We start from the raw sequence: 21,683 nt of genomic DNA, 5'->3' as shown, positions 1-21,683 counted from the left end.
CTGATTCTTTAGTTTACAGCTTACATGCGTGATCAAGTTGAATGGATACTCACAACTGGAAGCTCTCGTTGAACTTTGGAGACCAGGTGTTGTTTTTGGATTTGGTGGCAAACTTCCTCTTCTTGTCGCTGAGATGAGGGCCGATGATGTAGACTTCCACAAAAGGCCTGAAGCCCTGTGCTTTCCATTTCAAATCATTAGCAGCAACCACTGGGAGGGAAAAACAGGTTAAGTGAACAAAAAAGGAAGATAGCAGAGGACAAAGAAGCAGATGTTACCACAGCCTAACCTGCACTGTGTTCTTACCTTTGACACTGATCTTGTGCTCTCCATTCGGTTGGGGTAAAATGTCAACATTCATTATCACCTCGCCGACTGCATCCACTCCAGATGCTGGAAACAAAAAAAAAGAAAGATCAGCCTTCTACTCATCAGATACTATTGACTTTAAAGGATAGAAAAAAAAAATCAATTAATTTGAAGGAAGCAATGAAAGTTTATGGATGAACACCACTTTTTCTTCCACACAATGTGTGCACGACCTGTTCCTTCATTCATCATGTCTTTCACACTCTGATCTGAAGTCTGCTGTGTTTATACTTAGTTTCTCTGTTGGTGTGTTGTGCTTTCTGTTTCCTCACTACAGATATATGTGTGAAAGATTTCATGTTACATCAACAATCCTATCCATTTTGAATACTTTCCTGGGGAACATTTACCTTTTTCTGGCGGGGTGTCTTCATTGGCTGAGTACCTGATCCCTTTCCCTCCATGAACTGAAAGCAGACAGAAGAAAATCTGAATTAAAGATGGCTAAAAATGTTCTTGACCAAGCAGACTGCAGGAATTAACCTCGCTGAGCTGTGGTATGTGCTACTGAAGTAATAACTACAAGGTTTTCCACAACACTAAGCAAGTTATTCCACTTAGCCCCAATAATAGAGTTTCATTCAATTAACCATACTGAATGGAAGATTAAACAAAATTCTTGAGTAGCTCAAAACATCTGTTTAAATCTACTTTATAACAGTAAAAGTGTGTGTGTGTGTGTGTGTGTGTGTTGTTACTGTCTGAAGTAATACCCTGAGCATTCTGTGAGAGGACAAACTTCCTGATGAGCTTGTCTGTGGCCTGCGTGTACAGAGACAAGGCATAGCGCAGAGATTGCAGATCCGGACTCTTCTCCAAGAATGTCTTCTTCAGGCCCACACCGCCTGCATGGAAGTATTGCTGCATAACAGTCAGGACATAACACGTGTGTTATAGACCACTGGATGGCAAGCAGAGAGACAGAAGAAAATGTTCCCCAAACAATTCCCTGCAATATCCTCCTGTTAATTCAGGTATGACCAATGATTAGCTATAGGTAGTTAGTTTTATATATCACCTAATTTCAAATCCAATTAAATAAAACACCCCATGCAGACAGTGCCTTCTGATTAAATAAATAAATGCATGACATTTTGTGGCAAAATTCTTTTAATACAAATCGTTTGTTGATGTATTAAGGTTTCAGAAATCTGTTTTTTTATATGAATGAGCAGATTTATCAGCATAACTTCTGTGTTAGCCGATATTTAGCTTGTTGACAGCAACTGACCTACTGGCAGCTAGGATGACATCAACTGATGATCTTTTTATGCAAAAGATTAAAGTTTCTTTGGATACATTTACATGATGTAATCTGTACTTATTAAGGTTAGCGCAAGGAAGACTAGAATACGCTTTAACTGATCTGTTATTTTTTTTCATAATGCATCCTACTGATACTGGTCTAAACTAAGAACTTATTAATCACCGTATTCTTAAAATTTAACTTAAACAGGGTTTATCCTTAGTATTAATAAACATGTGAGAACATTCTATGTTCATATAAATGATATGTGAAGAATTTTCATTTATTCATTCATTTAAAGAAATTATTTTACTTTGAGATATGTGAATATGTAAGTGAGCTCCATCTCTCCCCTCCCACTTGTTGCCCCTCTCTCTTTCCTACCCTCCTCATCCAGAGCTTGTTGTCTGCTGCTATGACGAGGCAGATATGATGCCTGTCAATACCGATGAAGCACATCTTTTTTTTCTAAGCAGTAGAGGAAAATCTAGCGCCTGGTTTTTAAATCAGGAATTTTCAGAGCATAGACGGGGCTCTGTGCATGTACACTTGGGATGGTGCTGGTGTTTAGTGCGGAGGGTGGCAATCCAAAGCAGAGTTGACCCCACAGTTTATGAGCACAAACACACAAAACAGTCCAGACAGAGAGGATCAAAGCAGAACAGACTCACATTGATGCCACTGTTAGATAGCCGGTTTTTCTAAAGCTTGTCATAATTTAAACTCTAGCTGTGATTTGGAGACTTTTGTTGATTTATCGCAGTTCTGAGGTGGTAACGCTCAGACATTTTTTGACTGCTTACATCAATCATTAGACTTCAAATATCCCAAAAAACCCATATGAGCATGTTAACATTTTGATTTTCAAATGAAGCAGCCATTAAATCAAAGTCTCTGTTTAAGTGTGTGAACATCTATTAAACAGCAGCATCACACTTGAGTACAAGCTATGATAATAATCAGATTAAAAAGCAAAAACTACATATTATACCTTAATAGTGTCCAGTGCTAACTCTATGACTGCACACTGTTTAGGAGTCAAAGCTTTGGCCTCTTCTCGGCCCATGTGTTCCTGCAGGACAGAACATACAGAGAATTCAGCCTTCCATGTTAATGAAATCCACATATTTTGGTGTAATTTCACTTGATAGGACTTTAAATTGTCGCTGCTACCATATAGCAATATTCATCACCTTGAGCTTGGAAAGCTGACCCAGTTCTTTTGCAGCATTAAAGATCATCTGTGTGCCCTGTGAAAGAGAGATTGACAGGCATGTGAGCACAGAGTGAAGAAAAATAGAAGTGGTGTTTGAGAGATGCGCACGTGAGCAGGATTTGCTAAGTTAAAGGTTAGTGTTTCAGAAAAGAACAGAGCTATAAATTCAAATCATTTATAATCTGAGTGAACATACCTTTCAAATGAATAAACAAGCTGTATTTTTGGAGTAGTTTTCAAGGAGGGGAAGGACTTAGGTTTAAGTGTTTTAGTAGTGAGCAGCAACACAGTGTAGCAGGGCAAATAAGGCTGCCTCTGGTGCACTGTGCATAAATCAGGTTTTGAAACACTGCACCCATCAAGGAGAAAAGTGACAAGGGCTACAGAGGGTGTTGTTAAGGTACTTGTTAAGAAAAGTGTTTCTTCATGCTTTTAAAGGCTACAAGGCTACACAAACATACTTACAATAACCTATGAGAGGGAGAGAAAAAGCAATGGGGAAACGGCAGGACAGATGAGTTAATGAATCATACTTTATAACAGCAAGGGGAAATATTGAATTTAAGTGGCAGAACAGATGAAAAAGAGGAAGAGAACATGTTTGATTTTTTTTTTTTAATGACATACCGTCTGGTCTGTAAGTGTTGGAAGCACAATTGTTTTTTCCATTGTGTTCATCACCAGTTTCCACAGCTCCTTCAACACCCTCTTCAGGACTGTCTTCTCACAGATCTTGGCAAACAATGATAAACTAAAAATGGAAAAACAAACAACCTCACTTGACAGGAACAAGAGCATCTTTAAAAGCCTGTATTTTCATTTACAGCCCAGTTTCCAAGAGAGTTGAGGCAATGGACAAACTGTAAATCAACGTACAGAATCCTCTGATTTCAAAATGATTGAAACTAGCATGAAGACATAATACTACATGTTAAAGAAGAGAAACATTATTGTTCTTTTTGGTTTTTTTTTTAAAGGGAAATGAATTTGAATTCTACACCAGCAACATAGTTATAAAAGACACATATTGTTTGCAAGATTAACTGTCAGCTAGACTGTAACGCACTGAGGATAAACAATACATCCAAGAAAGGCTTTTAGAAGTAAATATGTTCAAACTCCATTAAGATGCCACTGCGTTTTTTGGACATTAGAAGTCACATCAAGACTCATATAAGCAGTCCCAGCTGTTTTTGAAAAGTGGCGCTGGCATTGAACTGTAAATAAGCAGACATTTAAAAAAATATTTCTCAGTCTTAATCATTGAAATCTTGTATTTTTAATCTTCTAAATGAATACACTGCAAGGTTTAACTGAATAGCAGATGATCGTACTTGTATCTTAGAGTGTTTGGGCATCATTATACATCAAAACTGGCTATCGATATTTACTTGCTGTCCAGGAAGTCCATGATGGGTTGCAGGACATTATCAGCCTCCTGCACAACGCTGCCATTGGCTGGGACAGTTTGACCTTTCACCTGGGCTAGGATGTCCCCCATTTGCCTGACATTATCCTCAATCTGGGGCTGGAAACTGCAACAGGGCACAAAAAGAACAGACTTTGAAATCAGCTGGAGAAACTGGTGTGGTCAGTTTCAGGCAGAGTCCAACAAAAACGCCCACCTCACGGCAAAGATGCGACTGAGGTCGTCCATGACGTTGTTCAGTTTGTTTTGGAGCTCCTTCAGGAAGTCACTAGCCTCCAGATTGAGCTAGAAGTAAGATAGATGTCATTAGTACAACAGATGTGTCGTATTATGGGGGGAAAAGAAAGACAGGTATGGAAACTCACATTTTTGCCTCCCATGGCCTCAAACATCTTCTCCAGCTGAACTCTGAGTTGTTGGATGTTATTGATTATAATACAGGGCTGTGGAGGTGGAAAAAACATCATTACACAAACACAACAACACACAATCGTCTTTCTTTCACATCCTCCCTTCCTTCTCCATGTCTGCTCCCATCTTTTCATCTTCATCAATCAAGGCCAGGTTGCTTAACTTTCTGTTTTCTCTGAATTGCTCCTTTAGCAAAAACACCCTTGGTGATGCATGCCAGGAGACGCTAGAGTTGATTAATCACTGTTCCTCTAGGGGGTGCTAGTCTCTATGGGAGCACAGTCTAAACCAGGGGTAGCCAACGTCGGTCCTCGAGGGCACCAATCCGGCAGGTTTTCCAGATTTCCGTGCTCCAACACACCTGACTTAAACTAACAAGTCATTGTGGAGATCCTTATAGGCTGTTGGATCCATTTAATTTGAGTCAGGTGTGCTGGAGCAGGGAAATCTGGAAAACCTGCTGGATTGGTGCCCTCGAGGACCGACGTTGGCTACCCCTGGTCTAAACCCTCCCAAAGTCTAAACCACTTTAAGCTATTATACAGCACTGACTCACTCTGAACATTGTAACCTGGACTCAGCAATAACACTTTAAAGCAGTTTACTGAGCTCAGATTATTTAACTTGATCATAAACACAACATACAACCTACAAATACAGTTCAAACCACACAAATTCCCATCAGTTACCTTGTTGTGTCAAACCTCTATACTATCTATTACATACTTTTTACAACTAGAAATATCAGAAATACCTACCACTTTCTCTTTCTTGACGTGATTTGGAAAGTCCTTTGCAATGATATCAGCGTAAGACAGCAGGACATTACCGATAGTCTAAGAAAAAGAGAAGTGCAACATTAGAGTGTGTACTAAGGCAATGACATGATGTAAGAGCTTGAGGAGATGAAGGTCACCTTGGCAAATCTCTTCATGTAGTTGCCAACAATCTGAGGGTCGGGACACTCCAGCTTGCGGATGATTTCAAAGCTCTGATTGAGTTGAGAGAACACATCCACCACAGAGCAGGAGAACAAAGCGTGCTCCGAAGTGACCTGGAACTGGAGATCGAGAGGAAAGACCAGAGGGAAAACTTTGAGTAGGTTTTCGAGGTGCTTCTGCTACAGCGTGGTGATCAAACACTGGAAGTGTAGAGTTCGATTTCCCACAAGAGCCATCACCCCTGAGAGGAACAATAAAACTTGACCCCTGTTTAGTTGCCTGTAACGTATGAGGTAAGTGATCTTAAAGCATTTGGATCAGATGAATTGAGGTGATCAGAGGGTTATTATAGGGAAAAGTAACCTTATTAGCAGCCCAGCCATTAGCTCAGAATTGAATAATGTTACGGTATGCCACTGAGTCTGGGGACCACCTTTCCGCTGACACAGGAAGGCAGAAGCTACTTGGGGCTACAGTAATTGGACCCAGTGGAACCCTGACATATGAGCTGAGAGCGTCTTCAGCTGCTTTGTATCGACCTTCTTGCTGTGCAGGTGTGAAGGTGTGAGTAAGGCCCAGAGTGTGAGATGCTGCGTGGTATGTGTGTATGTGTTTACATCAACTTGTGCTGTAGCATCTGCTCTTTTCCACAGTAGAGGTTTTTTTTCCCATGTACCTTTGGTATCAAATCATTATTGATTGCCTTAAGGCATTCAACCTGCTCTTCACAGCTTGGAATGTGAGCTGAGTCACATAAATGAATTTGCATAAGAAATAAGGGTTTTTGCTGCAGGTTGAAAATCACATTTAAACTTTCAGAATGTATTCCAATGCTTTCTCAGCAGAATTATATTTAAACTATATTCTTTCATCACTATATTTATTCTTTCTTTTTAAGTAGTCTTACTAAGAGATGCAAGCACTAATGTTGCCAATATCTAGAAAGAACATCTAAAAAATAAAAAAACACAATAATTAACAATAATTGTTCAAACTGAGATGACGAATGACAGCATGTACCCCATCTTTCTTGTCCCTCTCCAGAGCTCCATGGAGAAAATCTCTGGACACTTCCTCATTCTCATCCAACCACATGACGACAAATGGCTCAAACCAGCTGCAAAAAATCAAGATAAAATAAATATTTACATCACAGATGTGAATACATCAGGAGAGGTGTACAGCTATAGAAAAAAAAAAAAACACTCACGCAGGATATTCAGGTACGTGCTTCTGGAAAGTAGGCAGCTCCTTGCAGTACTCATTATAGAGCCACTTCACCTTGAAGTGCAAATTCATGTAGTCTGCACTTTTACAGAACCGGTGCTTCTCATGCTCTGAATATCAAAGAGGAAGGATTAGGAAACTCCCTCTCTGCACTCCTATTTCTCCATCAAATTTTAAAAAACACAAACATGCATCAAAACTCCTATGATCCCAGCGATTGAAAGACTTACCCTCCATGGCATATTTCATATCTTGAGCAAACATGTTCCACATGACTTCCGCGCTGATTTTGCCCACATTGAGTTCTTGGGGAAACCTGTGAGGGACATCACAGCACTCAGGCTTAAATCCAGCTCTGTATCCAGAAATTGTGCTGTTTTATTTAACAAGTTCATTTTTATGTAACTTCGGCAGCACTTCCTCTCTATGTTTCCAGCTGCCACAAAAATAAAAATCCCTGTGAGAAAAAAGTTACTGTCCTAAAAATCCTAAAAAATTTATCATCACAAATATTTGATTAAATTATTTCAAATCACACTTACTGATTAAGGCAAGGGGTATATGAGTTTTTATCCTCTTCTATGATGGAAACGATGAGGGTAATGAGTTTTGACCAGAAGTCAAGGTTTTTGATGCTCGGGCCCTGTTCATCTGGGGGGACTGCTTTTGACTAAAATTAAGAAAAAAAGTAGAAAATTTTATCAGAAAAGATGCATCTATCAAGATTTTCTTTTTTTTCTCAAAGATTTTGTGCAGGTAAACTCACCGGGTCTGTTTGGTATTCCCTGTTGTAGAGATCGTGGCAGTTGTTAAAAATGTACTCATAGGTGGAGTTGAGACATGCTTTTACACAGTCCTTCACCACCTGACTCGCCCTGGGGGGACTCTGTAGCTCCTGGACCTGAACACAAACAACATGCAGCATATGGCTGAATCAAAAATATGTGTCAGACGCACATTGTCTCAGCAGGAAATTTAACCTCAGCTGGGAATTTAACCAGTGACTTTCATGCTAATAACTTCAGTTTAAACAGGGTTATGATCTTCTTTATCAAACTGTGCTTCAGGCTACAGAAAAAACTGAGTTTAAACATATTTATAGTGTTCATATTTAGTGTGGAGAAAAGAAAAAAAAAGAAAAACAAAAGGAAATAATCCTTCTGATATTCACGCTAACCTTCATCCTGAAGAATGTGATACTGGTCAGCAGGTCAACAGTAGACTTGAGGTCTTGTAGTCTTTCAGGACTGCTAGCAGGGAAGTTATTCTAAAGCAAACACAAACACATTGAAACATGAGAAACTACAAAAGCAGCAGCCTAAAAAAAAAAACCTTCACATTGTTTTATTCACAGTCCCAAAACAGATGACAAGGAAGCACCCTGCACATGTGCACACAAAAATAGCTCAGGCAGATGAAGCCAGCAGGAGAGATAATCACCAGCACTCATGAGACTGTTTAAACAGTATGTAAATTTGGATCAGCGGTAAGTACCCGATACATTGACAGGTCGATCCTCAGGGAGTTGTGCAGCTGATCCAGTAACTTGACAAATCTCTCCTTCTACACAGGAAAGAATACAAACACAGAAAAGAAACACAACAGAGCTGACAAATTATTTATTACCACTTTATTGCTCAAACCCATTGTGGGTCTGACAATGATCAGCTAATTGAAAGTCTGACAAAGATTCTCATCTACTCATCATCACTTCTCATCTATTCTCCCACAGGCATCAAGCCTAGCCTTTTCTAAGATTTTTTTAAAAGCAGTATTAGTATGACATCACATAATTCTTGTAGTAATTTTTCAGGAACTCACGCCGAAGTTTGATGCAGCAAATCTGTCTGAGGCAGAAACGTTGTTGGAGGACTGGGTGGTGTGGGCGTAGTAAGCATTAATGTTGGCAAGCAGGGTGCTCATCACAGCTGGCACTCCAGGGCACATGTACTTAGATGACAAGCAGGCAAAGTGGCTGTTGGGTAGAAAATGACAATGAGAACATTTAATTAATTTCTTGCTCCTTATGTCGCTGTATTCATGAATAAATCAAATATACAGTCAGCCATTTAATAGCAAGAGAAATAACTGCTAAGCTTTTCATTTAGGATTTGTTGAACCTCACGGTTATCCTAAAGTCTGACATTCAGAGTAAAAATTGTAACACTGACGTCATGGCCTGGTAGATGGACTCTACTCCGTATCTCATGGCAAACTCATCCACGATCTCCTGGGCAGTCTCCTCGAAGTACACCTTCCAAGCATCGTCTCCTTTGGCATCAGGAATCTTTATGACACCACCGTTTTGTTCCTCTGTGGTGTACTGGAACAGATGCTAAATACACAAAGGTACATACAATTTTATGAATTAAGATATCATTAATATTTCTAGCTGTAGCACTTGAATTAGTAAGATGAAGAACATATATGAAATATATTTGCAGATTTTCTAAAAGGTCATGTAGATGAATTTAGGGAAATCACAAACTCCTAATTGTGTGTAGATAGATGAATAACACGCATGTGTGGCACTGTACCAAGCAATGTCCATCCTATATCCTGGTGGTCCATTTTCTTAACAATTAATAATGATTCTAACTTTAAAATAATTATAGTGAACCAAATGTGGACAACATTCACCTTGTGTGCAAACAGAAATAATCACAAAACCTTTGTTCAGTCAGACTGACCTCATGCAGACAGGTGTATTGGACATGGTAAGGAGACACTGTCTCCTCTCCCTTGATCTCCACACTTATGTGCATCCGGATGGCCCCCGACACAGCAGACTTATCTGTTCTCTTGTCTGTCACACAAAAAGTAAGACATAAACACCTCCTTGGTTTTAAGAATTCTGAACATTCGAACAACTAGATGAGCGCTACAGTTATCCATTTCTTATGCTCTTATCTCCGTGTGATTAGCTGCTCATCTCATCCATCTTTTATTTGGCATACCCTTTTGTGTTATCTAACATTACTCACCCAGGTTGTACCAAACGTCCATCTCCCCACTCAGAGTGCGCACTTCAATGATGGTTTGACCAAGGAAGTCATCACTCTCACGTTTGAACCTCTGTTTCACGCGAGACTTGATGTCATCATCTTCATCCCATACACGAACCTTGATGCGGTCAGAAGAGTTGTGGCACTCACTGGATGAAGTGGAGAAAGAAAGGGTTAGAAAAAATAACTAGTTCACAACTGGAATGCAGGGAAAACACGATGGCAGAGGGAATCAAGGGATAATACTACATACATTTCTAGAGATTAAGCATGATAACATTTGGGAAGTTTAAAAGAGAGATTTAAGATCATTAGTCTTATTTAAACATCATTGCACTGATATGAAATGATAAGTCAGAGTTCCAAACTGTTACCGGCTTTTTATTACACTTACAAATGAAAGTTCTCCTCCCAGACAGGATTGAGGTTGCCGTAAATGGTTTTGGTCCTTTTCTTCGTCTTCCCAACTTGGACAGTTACATAAGGGTCACTGGAGCCTGTTTTATCTTTAGCCTGGAGGCCCTGGGCACATACCACTATGAAAAGACAACAGACAGAGAGATGATTAAATAAAGATTATAACAAAGTCGGATTAGACAAAAATCTGACAAAATCTTCTAGTCAGCCATAAATAAAGAACAACACTATTGTGCAGCATTGCATCTGTTTCTCTGACAAAAAAATGTTTGATCCAAGAAAGGAATAAAAAATGTTTACCTGTGATGCTGATCTTTGCCGACCATTTTGATGTGCCATCAAGCACGCTCTGCTTGATCTGTTTCATGTGCGTCCCATGTGTTGTTTTATCAAGGCCAAACACTTCCTGGATTAGCTCGAAGATCTCCGGCTTATTCCTTTCTCTGATCTTCATACGATCCTTTAGGACCATGATGATGCTCTGGGTCCGGTCCTCTGCCCCATGCTTGGAGCTCTTCTCTGCAGCTCCTGATTAGACAGACAGATGAAATGAGCAATGGGTCTGTTTTGTTTAAATACAGTTTATAAAAGCCAATTAAGACCCAAAGACCAAAAAGTTTATCTCATGCTTTCTTGGAACACATCTCTTAAAAATGGAAAACCAACTCATAATAGCATCTGTTAAAATTTAAAAGCCTTTGACAGAACCACTGATTTGATTATAGAGTGGTCATAAAGTGTGACATGCTTTTGGGAAACATGATCTTATAAGACTCTTTAAACACAGCAGACAGGCAAATTAAACATCTCATGGACTGACTCTAAAATCAGAGTGGCAACTGACTAAGCCACCTCTTGTGGAGCAGAACTAGTGAAAACAGTATGGATGCAACCATGTGGGTAGAGGAGAGAAGGAAAAAAAGCAGGGGTGTGACAGCACATTACTCAGGAGATAAATTGGAAAGGAAGAGGGAGGAGAAAGTGAAAGTGGATAGAAGACAAGAATAATGGGATGTCAATCTGGCAGAAGGAGACAGAGAAGGAAATAGTTTCTGTGTAAAGACAGGGCGCTTGTGCACTTTAGTGAAGGTGAGTATACATGTGCATGCATGCAAAAATTATCATCCCCTTACTCTGCAGACAGTCTGCATTGAGCAGATCCTGACACTTTTCATGACATTTGACGCCGCACTCGGAGCAGCGCATGCCTTGGCGTGCGATACCCCAAAGTAGCCCCTCGCATTCGTAGCAGTAGGTGGGGGTGGTGGCCGTCCACACCTCAAAGTTGTGTGGCGTAGTAGAGGAGATGGGGTAGATCAGAGCCTGCAGGGTCTTTTTATAAACATGACTCTTCTGCACATGCCACAGCGGAAACAGAGAAAAGTTATATGTCAAAGGTTATGTTGGAAAAAGCTGAGGAGAATTGTGAGGAAGACCAGTAAGAAGTAAACCCACCAGCTCCTCATTGCCAAGAGTGGTGGAAGCCATGGCGGAGGTGATTCCAGCTTTACGTGAGTTTTGAACGAGAGACTGAGAACCAGAGGGCAAAGGGTTTAAGTTTGATAGTAAACTAAAGTTTTGAACTCCATCTGATTTCATTAAAAGATAAACAAATACCTACCATCGCCTAATGAAGCCAGGCCATGATGAAACACAGGAGGAAGGTTAAAGGAGACAAAAATCACAGAAAAGAAATTTCTTTTTGAGTCTTTATGAATGTGTGTTTGTGTGTGTGTATGCGAACCCGTATAAATCTGACAAATATGTTCTAACTTTTAAAAGAGAACACTGTAGCAACACTAATTAATGATTGAAATGACATGAGCACTGTAGCTGCACAAACATTTAATTAATTAATATATCATGCTCAACTGTGAGAGCCAACTACAAAACATATAGTTTACAGAATATATGGCCAATAAAATCAGCAGAAAAACTATTCCAGGCCCTGCACATGTTTGTTATCTATTACTGTATGTCAGTGTATTTATGGTATTTCTCACCAGATCTCTGACGAGAGGAATGGCTTTCCTCTTTCGAAGGTCAGGCATGCTGTCAATACTATAGAGTGCACCTCCCATTCTGAATAAGACAAGTTAAAACCATTATACATCCATTTATGTGCTCATCACTATTTATAGCTGATCAAACATGCATAATACCAAAATGTCTAACCATGAAATCTTGTTTTAGCAACTCAGAGCCTGATGCATTTTTAATCTTTGTTTTTAATGCCAAGCCAGTCGGGGACTTCCCAAGAACACAACTGGAATGTTGAATTACTTCAACTTAGGCTGCATCCTCTCAAATAGTAGCCCAAAGTCATTGATACTGTATATCTGCTTGTTTGTTTATTTGGCTAACTTAACACTTCTTTAGTATGCATGCACTGTTCTGCTCTGACATCTGGCTCATCTGCAAATGACCTGCCAGCTAAGTCAGGGCAGCCCAGTGCCACTTAATGTTCACTGGCCAGTAAATAAGAACAGAACAGAGGAATCCCAGACTTTTAAAGCAGTGGTAGCAGATTTCCCCTGACAAGATGGTTTCATTTAAACTGAATTTAATTTCTGGAGTTATATGATGTATACAGTTCCTTTCATTTGAGAGACAGAAAATGATTGGACAATACTCACCCTCCTTTACCAAACCACAGCGAACTGGATGTCTCTCCACGAGCCTGTGAGAAAATAAGGAGTGTTAGAAGATTAAAAGACCCATCTTTTGTTTGCCCTTTTTAGCCCCTATATATATACTCTATAAATATGGCTGCATACATAGAATGAAAAGTCATATTACTATAGAGCTGCCTTATCAGGCTCTTATTATATCCCATTTGTGATTTATTTTAACTGTGGAAGAGAGAAAAATGGCTGTTTGCACAATTTGTACAAGGTGGAAAAATATAAAGAATATTACAAAATAATGTGACCCTCAAAAATTTCACTACTAAAAGCATAACTTGTCTAAATAACCATGAAAAAATGCTTGAGATTTAAATTAAGATATGTTTAAATATAGATATATTTCTGAAGAAGTAGAAATACTGCAGTGTACTGGATGCACAGCTCTTGCAACATAAGAGATCAAATTGAAATGAAAATGAAGACCAAAATGAAGGTGTCTGCTATTAGACAGCAAGAATTTCAACCAGATGCATCTCCTTCTTTCTCTCAGGCTGTACCTACCTGTCTGCATGCTCCAATGATGGCCGAGCAAAGTGCATGCGAGTGTCACTATGGCAATGACATGAAACTGGAAAGAAAACAAAGTGGGTCGGCACAAAACAAACAAAAAAATAGACGGGAACGGAAGCCAAATGTACAAAAACGCAACGTGACATACATCAACATAAACATTGAAGCAAGTGATTAATTCTTTGCACAACTGAATTCAAAGGTAATGAAAAAAATAATAAAATATGCAAGTGAAAACTGACCAAGCAAAACTAAATGTGTCCAAATAAATCAAGCAGTTTTGTCAAGCAGTGGTGTGGTGCTTCATCCAAACTAAAATAAAAAAAGTGGCCTGTCTGACAAGTACTTCCATTTTTAGAAAACCAAAGAGTATCAATTATAGAAGATAAAACACATTGAGTCTGCTTTCTGGTGACTTGCAAAAAAAAAAAAAAAAAAAAAAAACACTCATTAAAACAGAACTCTATGTGCCCTGTCTGCACATCAATTATGCACAACACATGTATATTTCAAAGAGTTGGTGGACACTTTTAGAATGTCTTGAACTCGGATATTTATTTTAGGGTGGAGTAGAATCAGACCTACAGATCTCAGCCCAGACTGGGCTGGTATTTGAAGCAAATCAATGCTGGGACTGGTGCGCTTACCTCCCGCAGCTGTTCTAAGACCTTGTTGTAGAGCCTTAACCAGTTCTCTTTGGCCCTCACTGCTGGATCGACTGGCTCTTTGGGTTCCTCTGGAACTGGAGGACTGAAAAAAAAAAAATTCAATCCAAAATGTCTTCAGCTGCTACGCTTCTACACACGGTGACTTATCTATTCTTCTGAAGTCTATTTTTGTTGGTGATTCACTTTATTGATCTCATGCCCTTTCAGCCTACCCTCCTACCTCTCAGGTGGCATCTCTTTTTGCTCTTCTGGCGTGGGTGGTCTGCTCTCTTCAAATTGCTCCTCTATCTGCTCCATAGGAAGCTTCTCATCCTGTTGAGCAGGGGGAGTCCTGGTCTCTTTCCCTTCAATCATCTCCTCTTCTAACCACATGTCTTCTTCCAACTGGGGACACTGATCCTCAAGAGCAGCTGACTGTGTGGTGGTGGGATCATTCACATGGGACTGAGGTGATGTCAAGGATGGGGTCTGATGGGATGAAGGGCCAGTGGTGGAGGGCAGCTGGGAAGCTGAGTTAGCTAAGGTGGCTGGGTGGGATGGAGGTACGGAGTTTGCTGCAGCAGACTGGTGTTGTTGAGACACAGCTGAGGTTGGAGGGTGGGACTGGGCAGGCTGGGCAGTGGGAACTGAAGACAGGAAAGAAGAAGCCAGGCCTGTGACGGCAGCTGTTAAAGGCTTGGCCATTGAGAAGAAAGAAGTAGCAGATGGGGCAGGCTGTGGCTGAGGTTGTGTTTGGGATTGTGTTTGTTTTGGTGGTTGGGCTGTTTGTTGCCCAGTGGGAGGCTGTGCTGTTGGTGCCAAGCCATGGGGATGTGCCTGGTTGGATGTTTGGTTCGGGGCTTGAGCAGGAGGCTGCTGTTGGTTTAAAGAGGACTGTTTCTCTAGAGGAGGTCTGGAGCTAAGTGGCTCAAGTGTTGGGGGGGCAGTTGATGTTGGAGTTGGAGTGAATGGTGGCTCCATGTCCTCACTTAGGGTCCCATCTAAATTGTACAAATCCTCCTCATCATACATCATCTCCTCATCCTCATAGAGTACCTCTTCCTCTTCCTCATACAGTCCTCCATCATCTCCATCATACAGAGCAACTTCTTCTCCTCCATCTTTGCTGTAGCCACACTCATCACTGTATCCCCCCTGGGTCTCATCAGGATCCCAGTCTGGAGAGCCTTTACTGTAACTTACTGAGGAGTGGCAGGAGTGGTAGGAGTCGTTCTCATCATAAGGGTCCCTTTCTCCGTACTCACCGCCGTAATCCTCCTCACTCAGCTGGCTGCTGCAATGACTGAGCTCTGCTGATGATGCATAGCTACCAGTGGGGCTTGAGAGAAGAGGAAAAAAGAGGCAAAAGTTACAATGTAGAACCATGAAATAAATAGGTTACTATCCTTTTGTGAATTATGCTTCAAAAATGTTTATAGTGCACTGTAGTGGAGGACTTTAGGACCTGCACTGGACAGCCTCACCAAACACCTTTTCTACATGTCTTGTGGCAGCCAGGATAATGCTGATAGTTAATCAATGAAAAGCAGCTGGAATACAAGAGTATCGGACAAGTAGCACGAAATAGAGCGGAACAGAAAGGTGAGAGGCTTCCAGAAAGCTGACAAAACAGAAAAATGAGTAAGGATCCAGAAATGCAACAAACAGGGAAAAGGTATTTGTACTTCTTGATAAATGGGGTTATTAAGAACTGAATAGAGGCACCAAGAGGAAGGCAGATGGATGGAGGGTTTGGGAGATAGTGAAGACAGGAAGGGAGTGGTGAGCAAGGAGACACACTAGACAGAGGGAGCCTAAAAAGGGAGGAAGTGTAGAGATCTGAGGGGAGGAGATGGAGAAGAATGGGCGGAGGTATGAGGAGGCTGCCCTGTCCAATACACTCAAAGAAGAAACTAATCTTATGTGCAGTATTGACCACTAGATTGCAAGCTGAATAATTCATAGAGCAGGGGATGGATGCATATTTTCATCCCCTGCCTGAGAGAAATACATCAATAACCACTGAGAAATCTAACAGTCCTGAAAATAACTCTGAGAGGGAAGCAGCACCTGGTCTGGACAAGCCAGTGGAAGATCTGCCTTTGCAGAAGAGAAACAAGAAAAATTAAATTTAATGCACTCATTTAATGATAGAGTTGTCAAAAAAACTTTCAGATATTAATCAAAACTAAGATGGAGCCTAATTAGATATTTGCAAAAACCTTATTATGTTTAAAATAACACTAAAGCAGCATCTATTAAAGCATAAAATCTAGCTGTTAGCTAGCTCTGTGCCTTACCGTCACCAAGTATGAATGAGGAGTGGACAAATAATGGATCAAAGTTCTTTGCGTGCCGAGCGCTAAAGCTCAATATAAATCTAATCCATTATTATTATTATTATTATTATCATTATTATTATTATTATTATTATTATTATTATTATTATTATTATGTATTGCACCGTGTATTCTTCAGACTTCAAACAGTTGCATTTAGAGACATTTAGAGAAGACAGGGCAGCAGTGTTTTACAACACAGTGGATTACTGTGAAGTTTTGTGAGATTTTATTTCAACACATTGTGAAACACCAGGACAGAATGAGAATCAGTGTGTGTCTTGGGTGAGAGCCTGGAGAGTTCCCATGAGCCTGTCTTAGTTATCATAATGTTGGTGGAAACAAAACTGTTTGACTCATCATGCACCCTTGTCCCTCTTGTAAGCTGCCTGTCATTCTCATCACATTTCATCCTTTAAACAACAGTGCATTTTCCAGAGAAACAAGCATTCAGACCCTGTTGTGACCTGAGAAAAGAGCCAGAATACATGATGATGATAAGGTGAAGATTCAGGAGGTGGAATCAGCAGGCAGCGATCTCTTCCTTCTTATATGAAACATATCAGGTAAATATTCAAACATAGAAATGCTGTGTATTTCAAATACCGCTATCACTGTGGTACAAATGAGGAGAAAATGAATTTGCTGATTCGACCAAAACTTCTAAACTTGAATATGAGACACTTGTGAAGGCCTGATTAACAGCATGCTTAAGTGCAGCACGTCTGTCTGTAGCATTTACATGGCAGGAATCAACCAATCAGTCGGCAGAAGAGATTGAAATGACAATAAATTCAGTAGATCCAACCACGATTTTAAAGGAACCACATTTGATTCTAATAATTTTAAAAACTGAGTTAAACAGCCTATCTGACTCAAAGGAACAGTTTCTGCTTAGCTCACTGGAAGTGACACTAATGTGTGAATTAAACAACTTCTGTCAACATTCAACTCAACTCATAATTATTGCATCTTAATATCGGTACTAATACTAAATGTTTTGCTAATGAACAGACAATTTAGCCTACAGATATTTCAGTATTTCAGTTTTGATAGTAAAAGAAAGGATAAATAATAACGTGTTTATTGACGTGTTTCTTTTCTTGCTTTTCTTTTCTCCTAAATCACTTCTTTATGTAACATTGTCCCTGTGAATAGAAAAGGAGTTTGCTCATCGCATTGCATGAAATATTTTATGTGGCACAATTTTATGTTGAGAGTCATATTTTGAGAGTGGAACCTGATCAGGTGTTCTTTTAATATAAAGCATTTTCTGCCTCTAAAATAGTCTTTTTTCTCTCAGTGGTATCAAAAGTGGTTTTAAGTATCAAGTAGTTTCTTTTTGTAGGAGTTTTGGTATCAAATTTGAAATTCTGGGTTAATATTCTTTTAATGGCTCGCTTTCAATAACTGCGAAGTGTAAAGCATGGGTGTAAATAATGAAATGAATTATAAATTTCAATTAGCTGCTTTGGTTGTAGGGTAACCTGTTTTCAGTGTAGGGTTATTTATTTTCTAGTGACACCTTGAGTGGATTTCCTTTTACAGAGGGTCAAAATGTCAGCTGTGAAACTCTGATACATAATCATTTTCTTTAATGAAATATTAGTTTAACTAAAATTAATGCAAAGTTATAAAGTCCAGAAATTACTAAGGCTGACGGGGCAAAACCCCAGAGAGTTTATAAAAAAAAAATAAAGTACAAATAAAACAACATATCCATAAATAATGAACAGAATCGTGCTGGAACATACCTGACAGTTCTCTGATGGTGGTAGTCAAGTTCTTGACTGTTTCCAGACCGTGGGTAAGAGAAGCTTCTGGAGTTGCGGTGCTGGTGGCTGATGGGATATTGGTGGACGGAGGCATTGGGCTGGGATGTGCTGTAGTAAGGAGGGGGGATGCTATTACTAGTTTCGCTCCGATAGTCGCTGTCCCTGTCGTCCACAGCACTATCTGGGTCTTCATCTACACAGAAGGACATTAAAAAAGTGGAATGAGGAACAAGAAATTTCCTTAAAAAATACATTCTGTTGATTTTTATATAGTTAAAAACAAAATAAAGAAAAACAATGAAGAAAATTATTATTTCTAACAAAACAACATGTGGCACTGAGATAAAAAGGCTCTAATCATCACTGACCCATTTTTCAGTACTACATTAATTAATTAAATATAATTTAGATAAGCTGGCACCATTCCACTACTGAAACCCTGCTGATGTGGGTCATTCAGAGTGCATTCATACAGGAAACACATGATGAACATTATGATCTTCATCCCCCTCAGGCTTATCATCCTAACGAAGCATAAATCAGCCACGCTTGCTGAGGAAAAGCTTCACTTTCTGTGGCATTCATAGATCAAAGATTACCATCCCAGAGGGAAGTGATGATAGACTTTAAAAGCCAAAGCTGACAAAAGTGAAAACCATCTATCTATTAATCGTTCATCATTATCCATCATCATCTTTTTCATTCTGAAAGCCAGATAACGAATGTGGCTGCTGCACCATTTACACCTTTATCTTTTATCAGCCTGGGCATGTAAACACTAATTAAAAGGCATCAAACTTAGTTTTTCACTCCATCCATGTTTCTCACTGTTTCTGCCTCCCTCAGGCACTTAATCAGCTCACCATCTATCACTAACCTCCTCGCTTTCTCTCTTTTTTTTCGCTTTTTCTTTGAGTAAACAGAGATGAGATGAATCGCTGCAGTTGTGTGGGTGAGTCTGACAGGCAGTTATATAAGACTGTCTGCTTATCACAGCAAGAGGAAAAGCGACAGACGGGATGAAAGGGGACTCTTTCTGTAGAAATATACTGTGTGTGTGTGTGTATATATATATATATATATATATATATATATATATGGATGATTTACAAGGTCTAGTCTGTTTACTTTGTTGATTATTCAGAATAACAAATAAACTTTAAGAGCTAAATTTACTTATATTTTATTTAACTGACTTTTTATTGAGAGATCAGAAATGAAGCAGGATCATTTGTTACCAAAAAACGTAAAACTATATATAAAAAGGGAAAAAATATATATATTTTGTCATTTTGGGAGAAGCTGCAGCTCATGCTCAGCAGTAGAGGTTTTGAAGGTGAACAGCGTTGGAAGTATAACTCGTTTTCTAAACGTTTCCTTCAGGTTATAGGCAGTACAGCAGGACACTGACAGATGGCAGTCTTACTGTTTACAGTAATACAGAAACACAGAATAAGTAAACACACTCAAATTGAATCCCTCTTACTCAAACATTGTTTCGTTTCAAATCTAATCTAGTTGCAGAGCCAAAACAACTGCAGTTCTCCAAATACAGCACTTTATCTACAGTGCATACTGTATGTGTACTTACTTTGTTGGTCTCCCCACAGACTCCAGTTACCTGCAGGGAAACAGAAGGGTGTCAGTATTGTATTATTATAAATTGCACCAGTGTTCAAACTTTAACATAATTTTACATTATCAATGCTTTAACATGTCCAATTAGACTCAGCTAATGGAAAGAGAGCAAATAAGGAATGTTAAGCCCTCCTAGTCTCTACAGCTGCCCCAGACAGCTTGCTCAGCAAGCTCTGCAGACTGGGCCAAGAGTTGAAGCGCAGAAGCACCCTGGAGGACCTGGCCTCTGGACATCTGATAGCGCTATTGATCCCTTGCAGCAGGAAACCAGGACTGCTTCCCCTCTAACACACAACTCATGTGGTCAAACACTTAATGCACAAGCTAAGTTAAAGTAATCTAATTGCATCTCAACACCTAAAATCAGCGACTGGTTACTTACAGCACTGGGTTCCTGGTACACGGAGTGGGGGTTCCTGCTCCTCTTGATATGAGTACTGCAGCAGCAGGATGAATAAAAAATTAAAACTGATGAAAAAAGTTAGCTGGTAATCAGCATGTATCCTATGTGTATCGTATCCCCTATGTATCCTTATACAAAGAAGGTGGAGAAAATGTTGGATTTCATCAAGTCGGCTGCAACATATTTTGTAAATTATTCATGTTGGCTTGTTTCTAGAATGCAAGGATATGTCGAGGTGTTAAATCAAAACAGGCTGACAGCTTACATCTTGGTCCCTCATGGCATTAAGCTGCTCCAGTTTTTTGGCCCAGTAGCGTGCCTCATCCTCAGGGATATCTGAAAAGCAATTAGCAAGCCAAGTCGAGGAACAAAAATCAACCAAAATGGAGCTTCACCTACCAAAACAATTAATATAATTATACAGAAAACTGTCAAATTAAACTTCAATAAAGCATGATGAGAAAAAAAAGACTTTTATATAACCACACAGAAATACAGCTGCTGATATTTCAGCCTAACATGAATATGTTGACAATTAAAACTCTCCTGTTTCACCTAAAGCCTTGAAGCCAAATACCTATAAATAGGTCAGGTCAAGATACTAAAGCGTTCGGTGCACAGCATTGATTAGAGGACAAGGCAGAGTATGAATATAACACCTAATCAATGTTTAGAGGAACACAGTTTGAACACTGAAAAGAAAAGGACACACATACTCTGCTCAGTGACACAAATACACAGCTTTTAAAAAGGTATATAACTGAAAAGTGGGTCAGGGTAATAAATAAAACAGATTTTTGCAGTTCATTTCTCACCATTTGTTGAGAAAATATCCTGACAGACCAATTTATTACTCTCCGCCTTCCATTTCCTTAGAGGGGCAATGATCTCTTATAGTTTCATATTAGTGCACAGCATATTTTCTCCCACCTAACAGCAGTTTCTGATTTTAATGTGAGTGATGGGTTCTCACCTAGCGGCAGTTCAAAGCGTGTATCAAGTAAGACCAGGTGTAGGGTGGGGTCTTTGGTGCCACAGATCTCGTTGTCAGTCATGATGACCTGAGAATCCACTGTGAGCCACTCACCCGGACCTTCCTGTGTACACAGAGTTTTTTTTGTAAAAAGCATTCAGTTATTGTGTGTTTTACTCAAGTGGTGGTTAGTGGCAAACCTCATTTGACTGTCGGATGCTGTGGAGAGGAATCCACACAGTACCAACCATAGTGTCCCAAATTAAGCCTTTGTTCCACACCTCCACCGTCAGACCCAGGTCCAGGCGGTTAATTTCACTACAAAGACACAGAGAGGTGGAAAAATAAAAAAGAAGAGGCTGATTTCATGATAAAAAGACATTCAGAGATATCTGGGGCTACACATGTTTAAGATGTCTATGAGCAAAAATAGGTAAAATCTCGTAACGT

The 21,683-nt window shown here is 39.7% G+C and overlaps 1 protein-coding gene across 3 annotated transcripts in view; it reads right to left on the bottom strand.

The window, feature by feature from the left end:
• LOC121644826 (protein unc-13 homolog A-like) overlaps positions 1-21,683 on the bottom strand; it is a 32,885-nt gene that overhangs the window by 2,561 nt on the left and 8,641 nt on the right. Inside the window, exons 4-41 of one of the 3 annotated variants that reach the window (XM_041993054.1) lie at positions 21,434-21,551; positions 21,234-21,357; positions 20,526-20,596; positions 20,240-20,294; positions 19,811-19,840; positions 18,199-18,412; positions 14,347-15,444; positions 14,106-14,208; positions 12,898-12,941; positions 12,265-12,343; positions 11,883-11,888; positions 11,717-11,791; positions 11,395-11,614; positions 10,562-10,789; positions 10,239-10,380; positions 9,824-9,993; positions 9,530-9,645; positions 9,011-9,174; positions 8,661-8,814; positions 8,334-8,402; positions 8,017-8,106; positions 7,606-7,740; positions 7,382-7,509; positions 7,070-7,155; positions 6,823-6,949; positions 6,633-6,729; positions 5,588-5,731; positions 5,430-5,507; positions 4,626-4,703; positions 4,457-4,545; positions 4,223-4,366; positions 3,459-3,582; positions 2,809-2,865; positions 2,607-2,687; positions 1,083-1,230; positions 720-776; positions 307-393; positions 54-210 (exon numbers count right to left, since the gene is read on the bottom strand). In XM_041993054.1, the coding sequence (XP_041848988.1) occupies positions 54-210; positions 307-393; positions 720-776; positions 1,083-1,230; positions 2,607-2,687; positions 2,809-2,865; positions 3,459-3,582; positions 4,223-4,366; positions 4,457-4,545; positions 4,626-4,703; positions 5,430-5,507; positions 5,588-5,731; positions 6,633-6,729; positions 6,823-6,949; positions 7,070-7,155; positions 7,382-7,509; positions 7,606-7,740; positions 8,017-8,106; positions 8,334-8,402; positions 8,661-8,814; positions 9,011-9,174; positions 9,530-9,645; positions 9,824-9,993; positions 10,239-10,380; positions 10,562-10,789; positions 11,395-11,614; positions 11,717-11,791; positions 11,883-11,888; positions 12,265-12,343; positions 12,898-12,941; positions 14,106-14,208; positions 14,347-15,444; positions 18,199-18,412; positions 19,811-19,840; positions 20,240-20,294; positions 20,526-20,596; positions 21,234-21,357; positions 21,434-21,551 (5,187 nt within the window). Of the gene's footprint in view, positions 1-53; positions 211-306; positions 394-719; positions 777-1,082; positions 1,231-2,606; positions 2,688-2,808; positions 2,866-3,458; positions 3,583-4,222; positions 4,367-4,456; positions 4,546-4,625; positions 4,704-5,429; positions 5,508-5,587; positions 5,732-6,632; positions 6,730-6,822; positions 6,950-7,069; positions 7,156-7,381; positions 7,510-7,605; positions 7,741-8,016; positions 8,107-8,333; positions 8,403-8,660; positions 8,815-9,010; positions 9,175-9,529; positions 9,646-9,823; positions 9,994-10,238; positions 10,381-10,561; positions 10,790-11,394; positions 11,615-11,716; positions 11,792-11,882; positions 11,889-12,264; positions 12,344-12,897; positions 12,942-13,449; positions 13,489-14,105; positions 14,209-14,346; positions 15,445-18,198; positions 18,413-19,810; positions 19,841-20,239; positions 20,295-20,525; positions 20,597-21,233; positions 21,358-21,433; positions 21,552-21,683 lie in introns of those variants that run through there. The other 2 variants (XM_041993055.1, XM_041993056.1) reach the window with 2 other exon arrangements.

This window comes from Melanotaenia boesemani, chromosome 8 (genome assembly GCF_017639745.1).
Source record: "Melanotaenia boesemani isolate fMelBoe1 chromosome 8, fMelBoe1.pri, whole genome shotgun sequence".
Taxonomy (NCBI): domain Eukaryota; kingdom Metazoa; phylum Chordata; class Actinopteri; order Atheriniformes; family Melanotaeniidae; genus Melanotaenia; species Melanotaenia boesemani.
This window is presented reverse-complemented; position numbering and strand designations above follow the sequence as displayed.